Below are 20,976 nucleotides of genomic sequence, written 5' to 3' on the forward strand. Positions count from 1 at the left end.
AGTTCTGAGGGGTGTGCTCAGAGCAGGGGGCCTGAAGAAATGGCCCCTCTGTTTACAACACACCCAACAGGAATCTGGGTTCATTGTGACAAGGAGCACAAAATCTGTGGCCTTCCTATGAACAAATACCCTACATGTGTCACAAAATAAAAATAAAATCTAGGTTGTTGAATTGTACTTAAACTAGTGAAAGTTATGGCATATAAATTATCCCTCGATAGAGCTATTTAAAATAAAATGGTGTACGGTAATCAGAACAGCATAATATTGAGGAAAGAATAGACAAAGAAATGAATGGAACAGAACAGAGAGGCCAGGAATATACCCTTTCAACATAGTCAACCGATTTTTGACAAAGGTGCAAAGGCAGTTCAATAGGGGAAAAGATAGTTTCTCCAACAAATGGTGCTGGCCACAACTGGACATTCACATGCAAAAGACAAAAATCTAGACACAAACCTTAGACCTTTCACCAATGTTAACTTGGAATGGATTGTAGCCCTAAGTGTAAGATGCAAAACTGTAAAACTTTTAGAACACGGGAGAAAGTCTAGGTGACCTTGGGTGTGGCAGTGGGGTTCTAGATACCATTCCAAAATCACTGGATCCATGAAAGAGAAAATTGATAGTGTAGACTGTGTTTAAACCAAAAACTCTCATTCTGTGAAAGACACTGTTCAGAGAATGAAAAGACAAGTCATAGACTAGGAAGGAGATAGTTGCAAATACATAAAATATCTGATAAATGTTTTATATCCAAAATATACAAAGAACTCTTAAAATTCAGCAGTAAGAAAACAAACAACCTAATTGAAAAAACGGCCAAAGATCCCAACCAGCCACTTCACCAAAGAAGATATATGGATGGAAAATAAGCGTCAGAAAAGTGCTCTGCATCATATGTCTTTAGAGAATTGCAAATTACAACAGCAAGGGGACACTACTATACAACTATTAGAGTGACTGAAACTGGGGCACTGGGTGGCTCAAGTCATGATCCCAGGGTCCTGGGATTGAGTCCCATGTCGGACTCCCTGCTTAGCAGGGAGTCTGCTTCTCCTTCTCCCTCTGTCCTCCTGTGCTCTGTCTCTCACTCGTGTTCTAGCTCAAATAAATAAATAAAATCTTAAAAAAAAAAAAAAGAATGACCAAAATCCAAAAAAACTGATAACACCAAATGCTGACAAAGATGCTGAACAACAGTTAGTCTCATTCATTGCTGGCAAGAATGGAGAATGGTACAGCCACCCTGGAAGACATTTGGACAGTTTCTTACAAAGCTAAATATAACATTGTTTCAAAGCTATATAAAGCATATTTATTTCACTCTTTCTTACGAAGTCTCACTCCTGGTATTTACCCACTTGACTTGAAGTCTATACTCAGACAATAACCTGCACATGAAGGTTTATAGCTGCTTTATTCATAATTGTCACAACTTGGAATCAACCAAGTTGCCTTTCAATGGATTAATGAATAAATGGAATATTATGTAGGGACAAAAAGAAGTGATTGTGCCACAGAAAGATGTGGAGGGACTTTAAATGTTAAGTGATAGGAGTGAAAGAAGCCCGTGTGAAAAGACTGCATACTGCATGATTGCAACTGTGTGACATTCTGCACAAGGCAAGACCATCAAGACAGTGAAAAGATGAGTGATGGCCAGGGGTTCAGGAAGAAGGGGGTAGGGGTGACTAGAGGGTAAGGGACCTTTTTAGGGTAGTGAATTTATCTGTCTGGTGCTGTAATGGTGGACACATGACATTATGAATTTGTTCAAATTCATGAACTATAGAACACCGTGAACCCTAAAGTGATTTAAGTATGGACTATAGTTAATAAAAAAATAAGACTAAATAAATACAAACAAAAGAATCATCATGATGCAACACTGAAAAAAATGTTTTGCTTGTTATACACCAATTCTGCCTCCATAACAGCTGTCAAGAAAATGACAGAATCTTTGAGCTGTACCTTCTGTGACAGACCAGTAACCTCTGAGCTCCCAGACACATGGTCCGCGATTGTTGGCTCCTTGTGAAGGGAAGCAGTTTCTCCTCCTTCTGGTTCTGCAGAACCATCTCATGGCCTTTTATAGCCTGGAGGGACAATCACTATTTGACAAGAGCAGCTTGGAAGAGGCCATTCTGGAAATGATGGTGCATGAACCCATGGGTCATTCGCCGGTGCTTAGTGCGTCTGCGGCCCTGTCCAGAGTGGCGTCTGCTCTGAAAGTCAGCAGCTAACTGGGTGGGTGTTGTTTGGCAGATCAGAGACCTGAGTTCTGAGTCCTGTTGTGTCCTTACCTGGCTGCCAGGTTTGGAGCGAGTCACTTACTTTCCCATGGCCCATCTCAGCTTCTCTGTACAAGGAGTGGGTTTGGGGGGGCGGGATTTCCCTGGTTTCTTCCAGTTCCAGACCCCATTTCTGTCAATATCAAACCTCCTCCCACACGTTGGCCTGGAGTGGAATGTGTGTCTTGTGTGCATACATGTATCCCGGGGCACTTGGTACAGCAGAAGCCCTCTCGTGTGGAGGCACCAGACGCCCTCCCTGCAGCATGCCCTCTCTCCACCCTGGGTTGTGCATAGACACCCGGGGCCTGGCTTGCTCCGGGCTGGTGGCCCAGGGCAGGCCCAGAGATTGGGGATGGTCCACGCACCTGCTGCTCCTCCCGGTGCTGTGTTCTTTCAGCCCTTTGTGCCTCATACATGCCAGCTCTGAGCTCTCTCTCAGCAAAGAGGATCTCCTTCATCTCCAAAGAAGCGCCCAAAGCAGTTCTGGTAATTTCTTAGCCCACAACTGAGACGTGGTCTGTGGTGCTATTGTGACTCCAAAATTCTAAGGCTCCGAGTTGGAAGATTTTCCTAGTAACCGAGATCCCAAGAGTATTTAACATTTTTTCTTACGTTGAATGAGTCAAGTGGACATTTTGGGTTAGAAGATATTCTTCAGTTAGTATTTTGCTGTGAGCCTACCTTTGCTTACTTTAGGGACCTTGGGACAACTTGACTGAGAAGCTCCATGAGGTCTGAATGGGGTCATGGTGAAGTACCTGATCAGATTCCCAACCTGGATGTCAAGGTCATGTGTCCTTAATGAAGGAGGGTAAAGGACAGAGTACCTGTTTCTTCTGACAGTTTGTCATATCCTGGGACTAATTTCTGTTCCTCTAGGGCAATATTGAAAAATTAAGCTCCATGAAAAACAACTCAGGCAGGTTTTGTATGTTTGATTTTTTTTAGGACTTTGTTTAGAGAAGTTGCCTGTTTCCTCTTCTACCAGTAACCTGCACGTGGACCGGGAACAGGATGTCATCACCTGTTACGAGAAAGCAGGGGACATTGCACTCCTGTACCTCCAAGAGATAGAAAGGGTAAGTGAGGACCAAGTGTTTCTTCCAGTTGATAATTTTCTAAAAATTTCAAATCAGACTGTAGAGAGCTGTGATCGATCTCTGGAAAACCTTCAACACATCTGCCCCTGGGTGCAAAGCTTGACTTCTGTTTCAGTGGCAACGGTGGGACCTTGTAAAGAGTGTTTGGGAAGCATTTAACACCCTCAGAGCAGCAGTGACGGTGTGCCTCGAGGCCGGCCAGTCATTCGTGCTCTCCTGGTACACGGTGGGCTGACCTTCATTTGTGCTCACGGGGACAAGATGCCAATAGAGCGAACCTCCGTGGTTTGGGAGGCTTTACCTCAATAGTTACTCGAAAGAAAGTTACTGCTGGGGACTCCCAGCTGACCTGCTTGGAGCAAGTGTGTATCCTCTGAGACCGTCTGGAGTGGCTTCCTCCCAGCAGTCAGTGGTTGCCTGTGGTGGGGAATGAAACCAGCAACTGACAAGGGGGCCGCCCGAGCAGACACGGAGCAGGAGGCCTGAGCCCACACCTTCGGGCACAGGAGGTTGGAGACTTGTCCGCTCTGAGCTTGTCTCTTCAGAACGAACGCTGCCTTTTAGTTTTGCTCTTTACTGTTCATCTCAGCCTCAATTTTACCATCTGTGAAAAGAGCAGAATAGTTTCTACCCCATGGAGTTCTGGTGGGGATTATAAAAGATCATGTAAATGAAGGGACTTAGCCCAGATGCAGAAACCCTGGATTCTTAATGTATGTCACTTTTTAATTTTTCATTTATTTATTTATTTATTTATTTATTTATTTATTTTTTAACTAATAACAACCAGTCATTTCTACTCCCAGCAGAGTTTCCTGACATTCTCACCAAGGCTTGACACTGAGATTCCCCCCTTTCTGCCCAGAGACGTGTCCTGTGAGATTATTTGAAAAGATGAGAAATCCTGTGAGACTTTGAAAATGATCCAAGTCTTATTTCCCATCAATTTTTTGGGTTCTCTGTTTCTCTGAGGTTTAGAATGGGGAGGGCTACCAAAGTCTGGTTAGCTTTGTTCTGATGTCAGTGTACAGACTGACAGTCTTCTCCTAGTGTGTTGATGTGTGTGACAAGAATCAGAATTACTTTGTAAGGGGCAGGCAGTGCAGGTGAGCACCACAGAGAGGGGGAGGGGAGAGTGATGGGACCAGCTTGGCAGCTGGCCAACACCAGCATGGGTTCTAAATCAGGGGTCGTGATGTCTGGGAACTCAGGAAGATCCTTGACCGTCTTGCCAAAATGTTCTATCAGAAAGCTGCTGTGAGAAAGGAATTTTTTGGTTATTCGGAATTTGTGGTATGACCTTTAGAGAAATGATCGTGCAGCCTACTTTGAAAATCCACAGTGTTTTCATCACATGCCTCCTTGATAGCCAATGCTTGGAAGGGGAGAAGCTGTTCTTGTTGACCCCACAGCCCTTTTGCCCTATAGGGGCCCTTGCTTTGCACCCTACTCTCCAACAGTTGTTACAGCCCTGTCCTCTCGGGGCTGCCTTCTCCTGGCTGGCAGAGAGGAGGCGTGTCTGTTACACGTGTGTTTAATGACACGGGGACTGGCAGATCTGGATGTACTTCCTGTTGTCTTCGTGTGTAACCACCTCCTCACTGCTGGGTTCTCTGGCCAGACTATTGAGGAGGAGACTTGTATAATCACAGCATTTTTTTAAAAAAGATTGATTGATTGACTGATTGATTGATTGATTTTGGAGAGAGACAGAGAGAGAGGGAGAGTGCATGAGCAGGAGGGGCAGAGGGAAAGGGGGAGAGAGAATCTCAAGCAGCCTCCACGCTGAGCACAGAGCCTCCTGTGCTCGATCCTGTGCCTCCTGGAGCTCGATCTCACAACTCTGACATCGTGACCTGAGTGGAAATCAAGAGTCAGACACTTAACCAACTGCGCCACCCAGGTACCCCTGATCGTAGGATTTAAAAGAGATTTTTGTGTGCGGTTTTGGGGAGACAGTGTCAGAGGATGTCAGATTTGAAGATGAAATGGAGGCCCAGACAGGGAGGACACATAGAAGTTAGGACCAAAGCTAGGACTAGAACTCTTCTGACACTGAGTTCAGGGCCCACTCATGTCCTTATCCCAGGCCACTGCACACAAGTGTACACTGTGTCGTTTCCCACACCCTTGCCTGCAGAAAGCGCTCCATTTGGCCAAGCGAGCCATTGCTCTTGGTAGTGTGAGGAAGCTGCCTCAGGCTTGGGTACAGTCCTAGAGGGTAGAGATGATTTTCACATTTCTGGCTCCGATTTTCCAGTGTGAGTTTTCCTTTATGGGAGACCATTTCAGGCATCGCCAGGTCCAGCAAGCTGGGATATTAGTACTGGGAAAGACTAATTGAACCAACTAATTGTTTTGACTGTAGTAAGTGCTCAAGAAGCCATTTGTTGATTCATGGGAAGTCTAAGAGAAAAACCACTTTCCTTAAGTGACTGCTGGGCTTGGTGGGTGTTCATGGTCTTTATGAGGCAAGATGGGGGCGGGGGTGCTATGTAGAAGATACCACCTGGGCCTTTTTTTTTTTTTTAATTTGAACTTAAAATAACTTTTAAGAATTATGCTAAATTAAAAACAGAAATGTGGGGCACCTGGGTGGCTCAGTCATTAAGTGTCTGCCTTCAGCTCAGGTCATGATCCCAGGGTTCTGGGATCAAGCCCTGCATCAGGCTCCTTGCTCAGTGGGGGGCCTGCTTCTCCCTGTCTCTCTACTGCTCCCACTGCCTGTGCACCTCTGCTCTCTCTCTCTGTCAAATAAATAGATCAAATAAGTAAATAAATAAAACCAGAAATGTTAGGGAAATAGAATCTGAAAGAAGTAATGGACTGGGACAAGCCTAGGTAAATAGTGCTTTGTTTTTCTGGGTAGGCAAGCCTTGTATCTAGAAAATCCCGCACACTCTGTTCCTATATGGGTTCTGCAGGGGACAGGCCATTGCTCATTGGTTTCCCTCCATTTCCCAGCCATTCCATAGTGAAGAAACTTCTGTTGGCCAGGACCTTTGGCATTTTACTTATTAGTATTGGTTCTTAACTTCATTCACTAGCAAGAAAAAAATCGGGGGAGAATTTTTGAGGACAGATTGGAGTGTCATGGTCAGTATTTTCTCATGATCTGAAGCCACAAAATCATGTTTCTGAGGTAGCCCCATTCTCTGAATAGTGGAGATGTTTGATGACAGATCTCTTTGCTTCCTGAAGGACAATAACTCTTCAGAAAGAGGGAGACCTTGGCTGACCCTTGAGGCAGCTAACTTAAGCTGTGAGAGGGAGCAGAGCACTGTGGTAGAGTGATGGCCAGTGTCAAGATCCTGGATTTGCCACCTTTTAGCTGTGGAACCTTGGGCCAGTTGCTCAGCCTCTCTGTGCCACCACACGATCCTCATCTGTAAAGTAGCAGTAGTGACTGCTATCAGGCTATGGTGAGGATAGACTGGCTTAATTAACGTACTTCCTGGTATGTGGTTAGTAACAGGTAAATGTTAGCTTTGTTGTCATGTTCTGTACCTGGGTCACCTGCCAGTGGACTCTTTCCTCATCTTAGAAGATTTCAGATAGGTAGAACATTAGGAACATGCTGTTTTTTGTGTTTTTTTTTTAAGATTTCATTTATTTATTTGACAGATCACAAGTAGGCAGAGAGGCAGGCAGAGAGAGAGATGGGGAAACAGGCTCCCCACTGAGCAGAGAGCCTGATGCGGGGCTCGATTCCAGGACCCTGGGATCATGACCTGAGCCGAAGGCAGAGGCTTTAACCCGCTGAGCCACCCAGGCGTTTAATTTTTTTTTTAATTTTATTTCTTTATTTGACAGAGAGAGATCACAAGTAGGCAGAGAGGCAGGTGGAGAGAGAGGGGGAAGCAGGCTCCGGCTGAGCAGAGAGTCTGATGTGGGGCTCCATCCCAGGACCCTGAGATCATGACCTGAGCTGAAGGCAGAGGCTTAACCCACTGAACCACCGAGGCACCCCCCCAATGTTAAATAGTTTTGTTTTTTTTTAAAGATTTTATTTATTTATTTGACAGAGAGAGATCACAAGCAGATAGAGAGGCAGGCAGAGAGAGAGAGAGAGGGAAGCAGGCTCCCTGCTGAGCAGAGAGCCCGATGTGGGACTCGATCCCAGGACCCCGAGATCATGACCTGAGCCGAAGGCAGCGGCTTAACCCACTGAGCCACCCAGGTGCCCTTAAATAGTTTTTAATGGAATATTTACAGAGTACTTTTTCTCGGGAGAACTTGGTTTTCCCTCTCTTGTGCAGAAGATGCTGATGGGACAGCATCTTACCCCACCAGAGTCTCCATGTCATATCTGGGCTCTGGGCTTCTGTTTACCCCCCGACTGTCCGACCTTGGTCCAGTTGTGTATTTCTGTGTGGTGCAGCTTCCTGTTCTCATGGGGGGGCTAATATTGCCTCATTTGTCTGGGGCTAGAGAATTCATGAGCCCGCTGCCATAGGAAATTTCCATGTCTTCTTGTCCCCCCCACCTCTGTCTGCAGGTGGAAGCAGGACCAAAGAATATTTGAATACACGAATTTGAATATTTGAAATATTTGAAATATTTGAAAATTTGAATACACAAAAGCAGGGCAATTAACTATTTATTTAGTGTTGTTCTTGTTCTGTTAGGGTTATAGAGCCATCTAATTTTCTCTGATAGTTTGTTCTCTGAAGGGGAATAAAAGATACTTCCAAAATTGTGCATATACAGCAATTTAATCAGACAAATTGAGTTAGATTAGAAATGACAGAGGCTGTCCTTGATTTGTTTCTCTTCAGATGGTGGTGTCATGCCAACGGTAAATAAAGTTACCTGCCCCACAAGGAGCTTCTCGTGGTGCCATGATAGGAATAACGATGACTTCACTCTTGAATATCATACTCTGAGCCCTGCTTTTGGCAAATGAAATCATCCCGTCTCTGTCCTTTGCAGGCAGCAGCCAAGCAGCTGCTTATGGCTGTCCTGAGCAGACGCCCTGCCAGGCTGGAACTTTACCTTCTGCCGACAGTTCACTTCTCCACACCCGATTTTAGAGAAGAAGTGAATGCTCAATGATGGGCTACCTGTCGACTTTGACGGGCAGTTTTAGGGCTAAAGTTTTGAGGAGAAACAGGTGGTCCCCAAATATTGCTGGGCCCCACTGGAATTCCTCTGTTCTTCGGGGAGTCGCTCCCTGGTGAGCGTGGCCAGGCCCTGGCCTCCTCTCCTCCTTGCTGTTGGGGGGACTTGCAGCCACAGAGCTGAGGTGCCAGACTTGGTGGTGGGTGAGATTCAGGTGCACTTGAATTCAAATGAGATGTCCCAGGAGAAGTGCTCGGTGCTGCTGATGGCAGAGGTGGGGTATGACTCAGTGGCTCCACATAGCCATGTTTTGGACTTTCACGTGTGAGACAAAATAAAGGCGAAGATTCTGCCTTCCATGCCCTTTCCATTCCCTCCCTCTCCACTCGAGCCAAAGTGGCAGGGACCAGGTTCTTCCTTGAAGAAATGTCAAGCCAGTGACCAGCCAGTAAATGCGCTCTGACTCCAGGCCTGCCATCTGACTGACTGGGATGGGAGGCCACACGCACTTGAAACTGAGTTAGAAAAGTCTGGAAACCAGAAAAGACCAGTAGCTTCTTTTAATTTTCATACATTCTTGGTTAGTCTTTGTCCTCATAATCTTATAGCATTAAAGAGTGTTGTCTGTCTTTTTTCACTCAACATTATGTCAACGCTTAAAAATGTTTTCGTGGAGATACACTATTTCATCAAGTGCATGGCCTCTATGATATAATTACCTTATTGTTGGGTCCGGTCTGTTGTAAATAATGCTGATGTTGCCTTCTTTCGGGTAACTCTCCCCTTGCTGTCATTGTTTCCCAAGGGCAGATTCCCACAAGTGGAGGTATTTTTGACATTCTCATTAACTACATATTGTGTCCCGTTTGCTTGCTATGAGTCATGCCAACATCTCCCTTTGGCGCGGTGTAGGGGGATAGTGGTCGCTTTGCCCTCTTGACGGGGCTGCTATTATGTAAATGTTATTTTGCTGGTTTGTTAGGTGACAGTGGTGCCTTGCTTGCAATTTTGGTTTGCGTTTCTTTGACTATCAGTCAGGGTGAATTTTTTTCCCATCTGTTTGCTTCTGGGTTGTATTTCATTTCTTTTTGAATTACAGCATTATTGAGATAGAATTCACATACCATACAAATCGCCCATCTAAAGTACACAATTCAATACTTTTTAATATATTTAGAGTCATACAACCATCACCGATATTTAATTCCAGAACAGTTTTGTTGCCCCAAAAAGAAACCCTGTCCCACTAGCACTCATTCTCCATTTACCTCTGATCTCCCTCAGTCTGAACAGATTTGTGTATTCTTGACATTTCATACAAATAAAGCCATACATCATGGCTTTTGTGACTGGCTCCTTCGGCATGTCCCAATGCTGCATCTCTTTCTACTGACAAATAATATGCGATTTTATGGATATGCTACATTGGGTGTAATTATCCATTCATCGTTTATCATTTATCATTTATCATTTGGGTTGCTTCCACCTTTGGGCTCTTATAATAAGGCTTCAACAAACATTCATATATAAGATTCTGCGTGGACAATGCTTTCATTTTTCTTGGGTATATATACCTAGGAGTGGAATTGCTGGGTCATATGGTAACTTTATGTTATATTCCATTCTTGTCTGTGTATACTTTCTGTCCGGTTTTTGGGTGAAGTCATTGACAATTTGAATAAAGTCTACATCATAAATATGTTAACTCTTTAATCATATTTGCTCTGAGTATTTTCTTAGTCACTAAATTTCCATTTTTAAGTTGCTCATATATTTAAAATCTGTATATAGTTTAACCTCATTTTTTTTTACATTTATTTCATTGTTTTAAAGCTGAAATAATTAGGATAGACTCCGTCTAAGATTTAAAAAATTTTCAATCCTTTTCCATATTTTCAAAACAACTTTTAACTTCCAAATCTTCTTGGGATTTATTTTGTTGTGCGACACTAGATACGACTCTAAATGAAATGTTTTTCTCAAATTTCACTACCACTTTAAGATGATCTTATCTCTGTTTTTTTACATTTGCCATCATATATTTTAAGTAATTTAATAAAATTTTAGATACAGTAGTAATTCCTGGCTTTCCTATTTTGTTCAGCTGATATTATATTGTATCAGTATGACACTGTTCAATAAATACTTTATGACTGGTTTCAACATCTAAAAGGATTGTAACTACGTATCACTCGTATTTTTCAGAATATCCCTGGTTCTTTTCTGATGATACTTGAAGGTGAATTTTAGAATAATTTTCTTGAGTTCTAGAAGAATCCTGTTGGGATTGGTTGGATTTTATGAACCCTATACATAATTTGGAGAATTTTATTTAGTCTTCACTCGTCTATGACCATGATATCTCTTTCCATTTTGCAAGACCTTTTGTTTCACAGATTTTAGTAGGTTTATTTTATTCCCAGATTTTTCTATTTGTATTGCTTTATAAATAGGATCATTATTTTTTAAATTATATTTTCATATATAGCAATGCTTCTGATTTTTTAATTCACTTACACAAACATTTGTTGAGTCCCTTTTTTTTCAGAGAGAGAGCAAGAGCATGAGCAGGGGTAAGGGTGAGAGAGAGGGAGAGGCAGACTCCCTGCTGAGCAAGGAGCCTAATGCAGGACTGGATCCCAACCCTGGGATCATGACCTGAGCTGAAGACACACGCTTAACCACCTGAGCCACCCAGGCGCCCCTACTGAGTGCTGTCAATGTTCTGTACTGTGCTTGATATCAGGGGCACTGGAATGAAAAAGCCACAGAGCCTGTCCTTAGGAAACACATGATTTAACAAAGACCCAGGCCTGTAACCAGTGTGGGCCATGCTTTGGTGATAAACACTCAGAGGACTCTGAAAGCCCAGAGAAGTGTCTTGGTGGACCAGCCTGGTAGTTCAGGGATGGTTCCTGAAAGAGAGGACACCTGAGCTGAATTGTGAAGGCTGACAAGGGTAAAGACATAGGAATATTAGCCACAATGCTGAGTTCTACAAAAGTAGAGTTCATTCTTTTCATTTTTCTAAGAGTATGAATATGTGGCAGAGGAATGATTTTTGTTATTCCTTCCTATCTCATATTTTCCATTTTATCTCCCTATCTCCAGATTCTTTTTTTTTTTTTTAAGATTTTATTTATTTATTTGACAGACAGAGATCACAATTAGTCAGAGAAATAGGTAGAGAGAGGAGGTAGCAGGTCCCCGCTGAGCAGAGAGCCCGATGCAGGGCTCGATGACCCTGAGACCATGACCTGAGCCGAAGGCAGAGGCTTTAACCCACTGAGCCACCCAGGCGCCCCCCTATCTCCAGATTCTTTTTTCCTATCTCCAGATTTTCTAAAACCATGTTAAAAAATAAAAGTTTTTTTTGTTCCTACTTGAAGGTAACTCTTTAGTATATCCCCATTAAGGATTATTATTATTATTTTTGAAGATTTTATTTATTTGCCAGAGAAAGAGAGAGTGAGCACAAATAGGGGGAGCAGCAGGCAGAGGGAGAAGCAGGCTCCCCAGTGAGTAAGAAGCCTGATGCAGGACTCGATCCCAGCATCCTGGGATCATGACCCGAGCCAACACTTAACCAACTGAGCCACGCAGGCACAGTTGGTTAACATTCAACTTAATGACTGTTGAAACCAGTCATTAAGGATTATAATGTTTATATCCTCATTAAGTTTCCCACTTACAATTCGTAACAATCTTATCAGGTAAATATTATCCCCATTACACAGATGAGGACTGTGAAGGTCTGAGATTGAAGGAATTGTCCTAAGTCCGCAAGTGGTGAGGAGTATCAGAACCTGACCTTGAACCTGGGTCTTTGGACCTAAAGTCTTTGCCCCTCTTGCTGCCGTGCTTCCTTAGTCACTGCATATATGCTTTTGCCAAAGCAGGCCGTGCGTGTTAAGGATGCTTGTTGGCAGTCCTGTTGCAGGGAAGTGTTTATCCTCAGAACAAGTGGTGGCTTTGACACTGCGAAACAGTGCCCCTGCCCAGGCCCATGTGTTAGAGGCGCCTTGTGAAGAAGGGATGAAATCCAAGATGTTTAGACTTAAGGCTAAACCCTGAGCTAAGCTTTTCTCTCTGCCTCCCCATTTGTATCTTCCCCATTCTTCCCATTTATAACCTAAAACCTCATCCTGGCAGCTCTGACTTTTTGTCTTTTGGGCTTTGTTCTGCCAGCAAAGGCAGACTGATGGGACAAAGGGGAAGGAGCTGGACTGCAGAGTCAGGTGCACATGAGTTTCAGCACTGACTCTAACACTTGCTACCATGCAGTTTGAGGACTCACCCAGTGCAACAACGCTTCACTTCCTCCTTCAGTGCAGCGAGGGTAGTAGTGCGGATCTCAGTGGCTTTTTGTGGGGGAATAAATCAGAGAGCCTATGTGCCTACATAGTGCCTAGTGCAGAGTAGCTTACTTTCTTACTGCTTTTTTCCCTACATTTTTGGTCGGTCTTGCAAATTCATTCATTCATTCATTTATCATGTATTTCATTCATTTATTATGTATATTGAATGCTTACCCTGCACCAAATATTGCAGTAGACATTGAACATTACTAGTAAGTGAAATAGATGTGGCCCTGACTTTGTGGATGTTTCAGCACCACAGAGGGAGACAGTCAGTAATCAATAAAAAAAAAAAAAAAAAAAAAAACCACTGATAAATGCAGTGAAGGAATAGGATGGGCTGCTGGGAGAGGGAATAATAGAGAGGCCTATGTGATGTTAGGTGGCCAGAGAAGGCCCTTCCAACAGGGTGACAATCAAGGTGACACCTGAAGTGTGAGAAAGATCACAAGGGCAGCATGACCCAGTTTGTGTTACAGAAAGTTATTCAGACTGCTTGTGGAAAGTGGGAAGGAAGAAAAGGAGCACGAGATGACATGGAGAGTCCATTTAGGAGACTATTGTGGAAATCTCACAGGAAGTGATTGTAGTTTCCATGAAGGTAATGGTTGTAGAAATGGATAGATATGGACATATTTGAGAAATAATTAGGAGGGACGTAGTAATAGATTAGAGAGTGTCAGGGTTTCAAACTTTACCCCCCTAGCCCCTACCCAGGGTCTGATTTGGGCATCTGGGAGGATGGTGTTAGTTATTAAGATGAGATAACTAGAAAATTATGTTTTGGGGTGAACCTGGGCTTCTAGGAGCTTTACTCATGCTTAGAGTTTTCCTGGGAGTGGAATTTAGGTGGTTCTTGTCCCCAGAAGCCATTCTAGGAGCTAGGAGGGAGAGGCCCAGAAAGGGCCCCTTGAGGATGAGCCCCATCCGTGAGGTCTAGGTATATAGGCCCTTCCTAAGACTGAGGCTGGACCAGAAAAACCCAAGAATTTCTCCCTCCCACCACCAGCCATGTAACAAACACAGCACCAAGTAACAAGTAACTGTAGAATACTGCTGGGGAAGGGGCATGAATTTGGAGAGAAGTCGCCTCTAGCCCAAGCATACAGGGACTGCTGAAAATAGAAAACCCCTCTGACATCCTTGGTCCCACAGTAAGCACAAGTCAGTAGCCCACTGCTTGAGGACTTTGAAGTCTGCGGTGTACTGGAGGTAATTATAGAAACAGCAAAGCCTAGCCCAACTTCAACTACTGACTGGATTGACTCAGTCCCCCACATTTGTTGCCTTATAGATGAAAAGAGGTGCCCATTTTCAGGTATAAATATTATTTACCTCATCCTTATTCTCTACACAAAATCTTCAGGGTTGAATTGAAAAATATGAGATATATACAAACGCACACACAAACTATTGCGAGGAGCAATAAACAAAATGAAACCGGTCCTGGGATTGAGCCCCGCTTTGGGCTCTCTGCTTAGCAGGGAGCCTGCTTCCTCCTCGTTCTCTCTCTGCCTGCCTCTCTGCCTACTTGTGATCTCTATCAAATAAATAAATAAAATCTTTAAAAAAAATAGTATGTTAGAGGATATTGTGGAAAAAGTATACAACATACATAAAGATGTGCAAATTTTAGCAGAGAGATGAAAACTATAAAAATGTAAAACTGAAATGCTAGAAATGATAAAACATGATATAAGAGATGATGAAACTTTTTTTTTGTTACGATTTCATATTTGGGACACCTGGGTGGCACAGTCAGTTAAGCATCTCACTCCTAGTTTTGGCTCAGGTCATGATCTCGTGAGTTCTGGGATTGATCCCCATGTTGGGCTCCAAGCTCAGTAGGAGGTCTGCTTGAAGATTCTCTTCTTCTGCCCCTTCCCCCATTCTCATGCGTGTGTGCACGCTCGCTCGCTCTCAAATAAATAAATAAATCTTTAAAATAAAAGGTTTTATTTTTAAGTAATCTCTACCTCCCCAACATGGGACTCAGACTTATAGCCCTAAGATGAAGAGTCACATGCTCTCCAGGAGCCCCAAGATAAGTAAATTCTTTGATGGCTTATTAGAATGCTGGACACAGCTAAGGAAAAAATCTTTCAGTTGAAGGTAGGTTAGTAGAGATGATTCAAATAGGAACACAAAAAGAAAAAAAAAGAGTGGGGAAAAACCAAAACAGAGCATCCAAGAAATACAGAAAAAATAAGTATTTGGTGTCCATAAAGGAGAAGAGAGAGAAACTGAAACAGAAGAACTATTTGAAGACAAAATGGCTTAGAGTTTTTCAAAATTACTGAAACACAACAAATCACATATGCAAGAATCTCAGAGGACCCCAAGCAGGATAAACAAAAACCTACACTTAGATGTATTGTAGTTAAACTATTGAAAATCAAAGACAGAATCTTGAAGGAAGCCAGAGAAAATGAAACTTTAAATACAGAAGAATAAAAGCTAATAGTTACAGCAAATTTGTCATTAAAAACTATGCAAGTTAGAAGACATCAGAGAGATGCCTTTAAAGTACTGGATGAAAAATTTCAAAACACCTTTGAAGAAAGAAGACAAAGACTTTGTTTTTTTAATAGGACAAACAAAAGTTGAACGAATGCATTAGCAACAGACCTGCATAACAAGAAATGTTAAAGAAATTTCAAGCAGAAGAAAATAAAGATACATACAATGAAATGAAGATCATCATAAATGGTGACAGTGAGCATACATATAAAAGACTTTTTCTTATCTTTAATTTTTAAAAAATATTATTGACCACCTAAACCAATAATAGTTACATCATATTGTGGGATATACAATAGGAGTAAGATGTGTGACAACCAAAGCACAAAAGATGGGGGAAGAAATGTAAGTATATTGTTACAAAGCATTTATACTATATATGAATTGGTGTGATATTATTTGAACATAGACCGTGATAAACTAAAGAGCTATATTATATACCTTTGGGCAGCCAAGAGATGGAGGATGGGGGCATGGGTAAATGGACAGGTAGACAAACATAATTAACTGGTCATTAGTGGAAATTAAATGGAATAATCAAAAAAGCAGAATGAGAGAGGGGCACCTGGATGGGTCAGTGGGTTAAAGCCTCTGCCTTTGGCACAGGTCATGATCCCAGGGTCCTGGGAGCGAACCCCACATCGAGCTCTCTGCTCAGCGGGGAGCCTGCTTCCCTCTCTCTCTCTCTGCCTGCCTCTCTGCCGACTTGTGATCTCTATCAAATAAATAAATAAAATCTTTTTTTTTTTTTAAGCAGAATGAGAGAGAAAAAAGAAACAGATGGGACAATAAAAAAACAACAAACAAGATGGTTCCAATCATGTCAGTGGTTACATTAAATGTAAATGGTCTGAACAATTAAAAGGAAGAGATTTTCAGATTAGATGAAAATGCAAGCCCTAATATAAGCTATCTATAAGAAAACAATTTAAAATTAATATATAAGTTGACAAAAAGTAAAATTATATGCCATGTAAACAATAATCAAAACAAAGCTAGGGTGATTATTACATCAGAGAGTAGAATTTAGAACAAGGAATATTTTCAAGCGATAAAGGGAGAAGTTACACTAGAAAGGGGTCAATTAATGAACAAGGCACGGTAATTCTAAAAGTCTATGTAGCTAATAATAGAGCTTCTAAATGTCTAAAACAGGGGCGCCTGGGTGGCTCAGTGGGTTAAGCCGCTGCCTTTGGCTCAGGTCATGATCTCAGGGTCCTGGCATCGAGTCCCACATCGGGCTTTCTGCTCAGCAGGGGGCCTGCTTCCCTCTCTCTCTCTCTCTCTGCCTGCCTCTCTGCCTACTTGTGATCTCTTTCTATCAAGTAAATAAATAAAATCTTTTAAAAAATGTCTAAAACAAAATATATAGAAGAATTTATAACATTAAATGTGTATTAGAAAGGAAAAAAAATTCAAATCCATGGTCTAAATTTCCAATTTAAGAAGCTAGAAAAAGAACAAATTAAAGCCAAACCAAGCAAAAAGGAAGGGGATAATAAAGATCAGAACAAAAATCAATGAAATAGAAAAGAGAGGAAATCAGTGAAACTAAAAATGGATTCTTTGAAAAGATCCATAAAATTTGTAAACTATTAACAAGATTGAACAAGAAGAAAAGAAAAGACACAAATTATCAACACCCAAGATGAGGAGATGGTACCATAGATTCATAAACATTAAAAGGCTGCAAGGGTGGGCACCTGGGTGGCTCAGTGGGTTAAAGCCTCTGCCTTCGGTTCCTGCATCGGGCCCTGTGCTCAGCAGGGAGCCTGCTTCCTCCTCTTTCTCTCTCTGTCTGCCTCTCTGCCTACTTGTGATCTCTGTCTGTCAAGTAAATAAATAAAATCTTAAAAAAAAAAAAAAAGGCTGCGAGGGAAGGAGTGTGTCTGGTTGGCTCAGTCAGTGGAGCATGTGACTCTGATTTTGGGGTTGTGAGTTTGAGCCCCATGTCGGGTACAGAGATTACTTAAAAAATAAAATCTTTTTTTTTTTTTTAAGATTTTATTTATTTTAGAGAGAGAGAGCGAGCATAGAAGTAGAAGCAGTAAGCTGGACATGGGACTTGATCTCAGGACCCTGAGATCATGACCTGAGCCAAAGGCAGACACTTAACCAACTGAGCCACTCAGGTGCCCTAAAAAAATAAAATCTTAAAAAAAAAAAAAAAAAGGTTTTCTTTTAAAAATTTAAAAAATTCTTTTAAAAATGTGATCACTTAAAAAAAAAAGATTCCCTGAAAGACACAAACTACTGAAGTTCATTGAAGAAGGAATAAATAAACCAAATATTCTTGTGTCTATTAAAGAAATTTAATTTGTAGTTAAAAGCCTTTCCATAAAGAAAACTACAGGCCAAGTTGACTTTATTGGTGAGTTCTACCAAACATTTATGTAAGAAATGACAGCAATACTATAAAAACTTCCAGAATGCAGAAGAGGAGGAAAACATTCCCTAACTCATTTTATGAGACTGTTATCTCTTATGAATATAGATGCAAATATCCTTAACAAAATATCAGCAAACCAAATCCAACAACATATAGAAAAGATTATACACCATGACTAAGCAAGATTCATTTCAGGAATGCAAGCTGACTTAACATGTGAAAATCAATTAATGTGTCAGTAGAATAAAAGACAAAACCCATATTATAATGATAATTTCAGTAGATGTGGAGAAAGCATTTGACAAAATCCAGCACCCTTTCCTGATAGGAATAGAAGTTCACATCTTCAACCTGATAGAAGGCCCCTATGAAAAACCTACATCTAACAACATATATAATAGTGAAAGACTGGATATTTCCCCCCTAAGATCAGGAGCAAGACAAGGATGTCTGTTCTCTCTACTTCTATCCAGTATTGTAGTTGAGGTTCTAACCAATGCAATTAGGCAAGATAAAGAAATAAAAGACACGTAGGTTGAAAGGGAGAAGTAAGACTATCTCTGCAGATGGCATGGTCTTGTATATAGAAGATCCTAAGGAATTCACACTTACAGACCCTATTTTAACTAGTAAATGATTTCAGCAAGATTATAGAATACAAGGTTGGTATAAAAACTACACTTATATTTCTCTACATTAACAACCTGAAAATGGAATTAAGAAAACAATTTCGTTTATAATAGCATCAAAAGATGAAAATACGTGGGAATAATAAAAAGAATTGCAAACCTTATACCCTGAGAACTACAAATCACTATTGAAAGAAATTAAAGAAAACCTAAATAGTGGTAAGACATCTCACTTTTATGGAGCAAAAGACTTAATTTGTTAAAATATATCTGTATCTACATCTGTACTCTCTCCATGCACACACATGCATATATACATATAACAAATACAAGATTTATTTTTAACTAAGACAAATGCCCATACCTTTAATGACCCTGTGTAAAAAAAAAACACATTTTTCTGAAGTTGAGTGATTACTTTGGTCACATTTTCGTTTCTTCTGTTAAATTTAATTTAAATTAAATATAATGGTTTCCATTTAAAACTGGCATACAAAACACAATCTCAGTTTTTGGAAAATGACTTTTACCTTTCTTTCCTTGATACATATGTATAGAGATACCTGAATTATTGTTTAATAAATGTTTCCTGGTTATTTCTGTGCGGTGGAATTTTGAGATGATTTTTAATTTTCTTTCTGTGCTGTACCGAACTGGCTTTGCTTTACAGTAATCACAGCATTTTTAAAAATTAAAAACTATTCTTGAAAGCAAATGAAGGCTAATTTTTTTAAAAGTTTAAGTGTTGGGTCTCTAAGTGGAGATGACAAGGAAGCAGTTGAATGTATGAGTCTAGTGTTTGGAAGGAAAGTCTGCAGTAGAGAGGATAACTTTGGGAACTGGCTTCAGAGATTTCTATGGGTGAGATCATCCTGAAAGAGACTTACAGGAGACCGCGCTGTTTGCATGTGCAGCCCTTGGAGGATGTGTTAGGGAGGAGCCTGCAGTAAAGCCCAAAATGACAGTTCGCAGGGGTAGGAGGAACACCTACTGCTTAGCACTCGCAGAGCCAAGTGCTAAGTCGGGAAGGAGCCAGGCAGTTTTGATAAGATGCTGGGATGTAGTTCAAATGCAAGGGTTGCCCACCTGGATTTCATCCCACAACATCTGTTCATTGTGCACTTTCTTTGCTGTTTTCCCGAAGCTTGAAAGTTAGAGCACCAGCAATTGCTTCAACTCAACATGGAGAATAATTCTGAGACCTCCAGAGTGTCTGGGCTTTGGCTTACAGCTGGGTCTTTGAAGGGCTGCTGACTTTTAGCAGATGGGGACAACATGTTTGGAGAACACGTGTAGGGTTTTTAAATGGGCCACAAGGAGCTTCTGTTTGATAAATGCTTTATTTCACTTGCCAGTATAAAGTGGGTAGCCTCTAATAGTAGACATGTGTTTACACTTCTCTGTAACCCACTCGACTTGAAGGTCTTTCTCCTGATTCGTTGGCAGTCTTTCTTGTGGGGCTAAACGTTTAGACCTTTACAAGCTCATCATCTGTTGACAAAAGATCAAGTTTTGGGAGAGAGAGAGTTTAGTTTGTTTTTCTCCGCGGTCCCCTTGAGAGTCCATAGGCCTTGGCTTTGAAGCCTAGAGAGCTCATCCTCTCTGGGGATTTTCGGGGCCAGTGCCAGTCACAGCGCTTCTCATCTTAGCTTTCCTTGGGTTCATCAAGCTTACTTAGGGCTGGAGCCTTGGCCCACCTGTCCGTGACCTCGCCCATCAGTGGACAGTGACTATTCAGGCTGCCTGTTGCCGGGACCTGTTTCTTACTCACTCTGCCCCTCTGGCCACATCCTGGCACCTGCAGAGCCCCTCCGCCTCAGTGCTTCCACTGGCACTGTGCACCCCTCAGCACCCTTCAGTCCTCAGCCCTCTGTGCCAGGAGAGGCGGGCACACCCCGGCTTTCCCAGTCTTCGCGCCCACCTCTGCACTGGTCCCCATGCACTGATGCTGGCACGAGGAAGCTGATCCGTCAGGTCGTGTAGCGCGTTTAGAGATGTGGTTTGAAAGGATTAGGCTTGGATGTGGATCTGATTAGTTTTCCGATTTTCTCCCCTTCCAGGTAATACTTACCAATATTCAAAACAGAAGCCCTAAGCCTGGCCCTGCTCCCCACGATCAAGAACTAGGTTTTTTCCTAGAAACAGGACTTCAGAGAGCCCATGTCCTCTATTTCAAAAATGGGTAAGCCTTCTTCGTTTTTTAACTCAGGTTCCTAAAGGAGGAAAGTAGAAAGCCTCACCATGCTATCTCCGGTTTAGCTATTGTATCAGAGGAATTTTAAATATGAACTATGATTGGAAGAGTTTTTAAAAATCATAAATGTAGGCTCTTTTGTCCCTTCTCCCCCAGCTCTCTCCCTTTGCCATGAAGTGTGAAGGTGGGAGAAGGGAGGAAGGAGGGTCCCTTTGTGAGTTGGAGTCATAGGTTGGAAGCACCAGCTGGGTGGGTGGGTCTCTGGGGAGTCAGCTTTGTGCCACACCCCCTCTCCTGGGCAGTGGAGGCCAAGGCCAACCCCTTTGGTTGGGGGAGGAGTTAGTGACCTGGAAATCCCCGGACCCGGGGTCATCTCCGGTTGGTGTCTCAGTTCAGAGAATTGGGTCTGCCAAATCTCTAGCAGTTTT

The 20,976-nt window shown here is 42.1% G+C and overlaps 1 protein-coding gene and 1 non-coding gene across 6 annotated transcripts in view; both read left to right on the top strand.

The window, feature by feature from the left end:
• Positions 1 to 20,976, top strand: part of TTC7B (tetratricopeptide repeat domain 7B) — a 248,341-nt gene that overhangs the window by 60,714 nt on the left and 166,651 nt on the right. For 4 of the 5 annotated variants that reach the window (XM_046007995.1, XM_046007989.1, XM_046007990.1 and 1 more), the window contains 2 exons: positions 3,246 to 3,376; positions 20,415 to 20,536. In XM_046007995.1, coding sequence (XP_045863951.1) covers positions 3,246 to 3,376; positions 20,415 to 20,536 — 253 coding nt within the window. Of the gene's footprint in view, positions 1 to 3,245; positions 3,377 to 20,414; positions 20,537 to 20,976 lie in introns of those variants that run through there. The other variant, XM_046007992.1, reaches the window with a different exon arrangement.
• On the top strand, positions 9 to 138 carry LOC123945216. The gene has a single exon (XR_006819119.1). It is a non-coding gene; the product is annotated as a small nucleolar RNA SNORA11 (small nucleolar RNA).

Source organism: Meles meles, chromosome 6, assembly GCF_922984935.1.
Source record: "Meles meles chromosome 6, mMelMel3.1 paternal haplotype, whole genome shotgun sequence".
NCBI classification, from domain to species: domain Eukaryota; kingdom Metazoa; phylum Chordata; class Mammalia; order Carnivora; family Mustelidae; genus Meles; species Meles meles.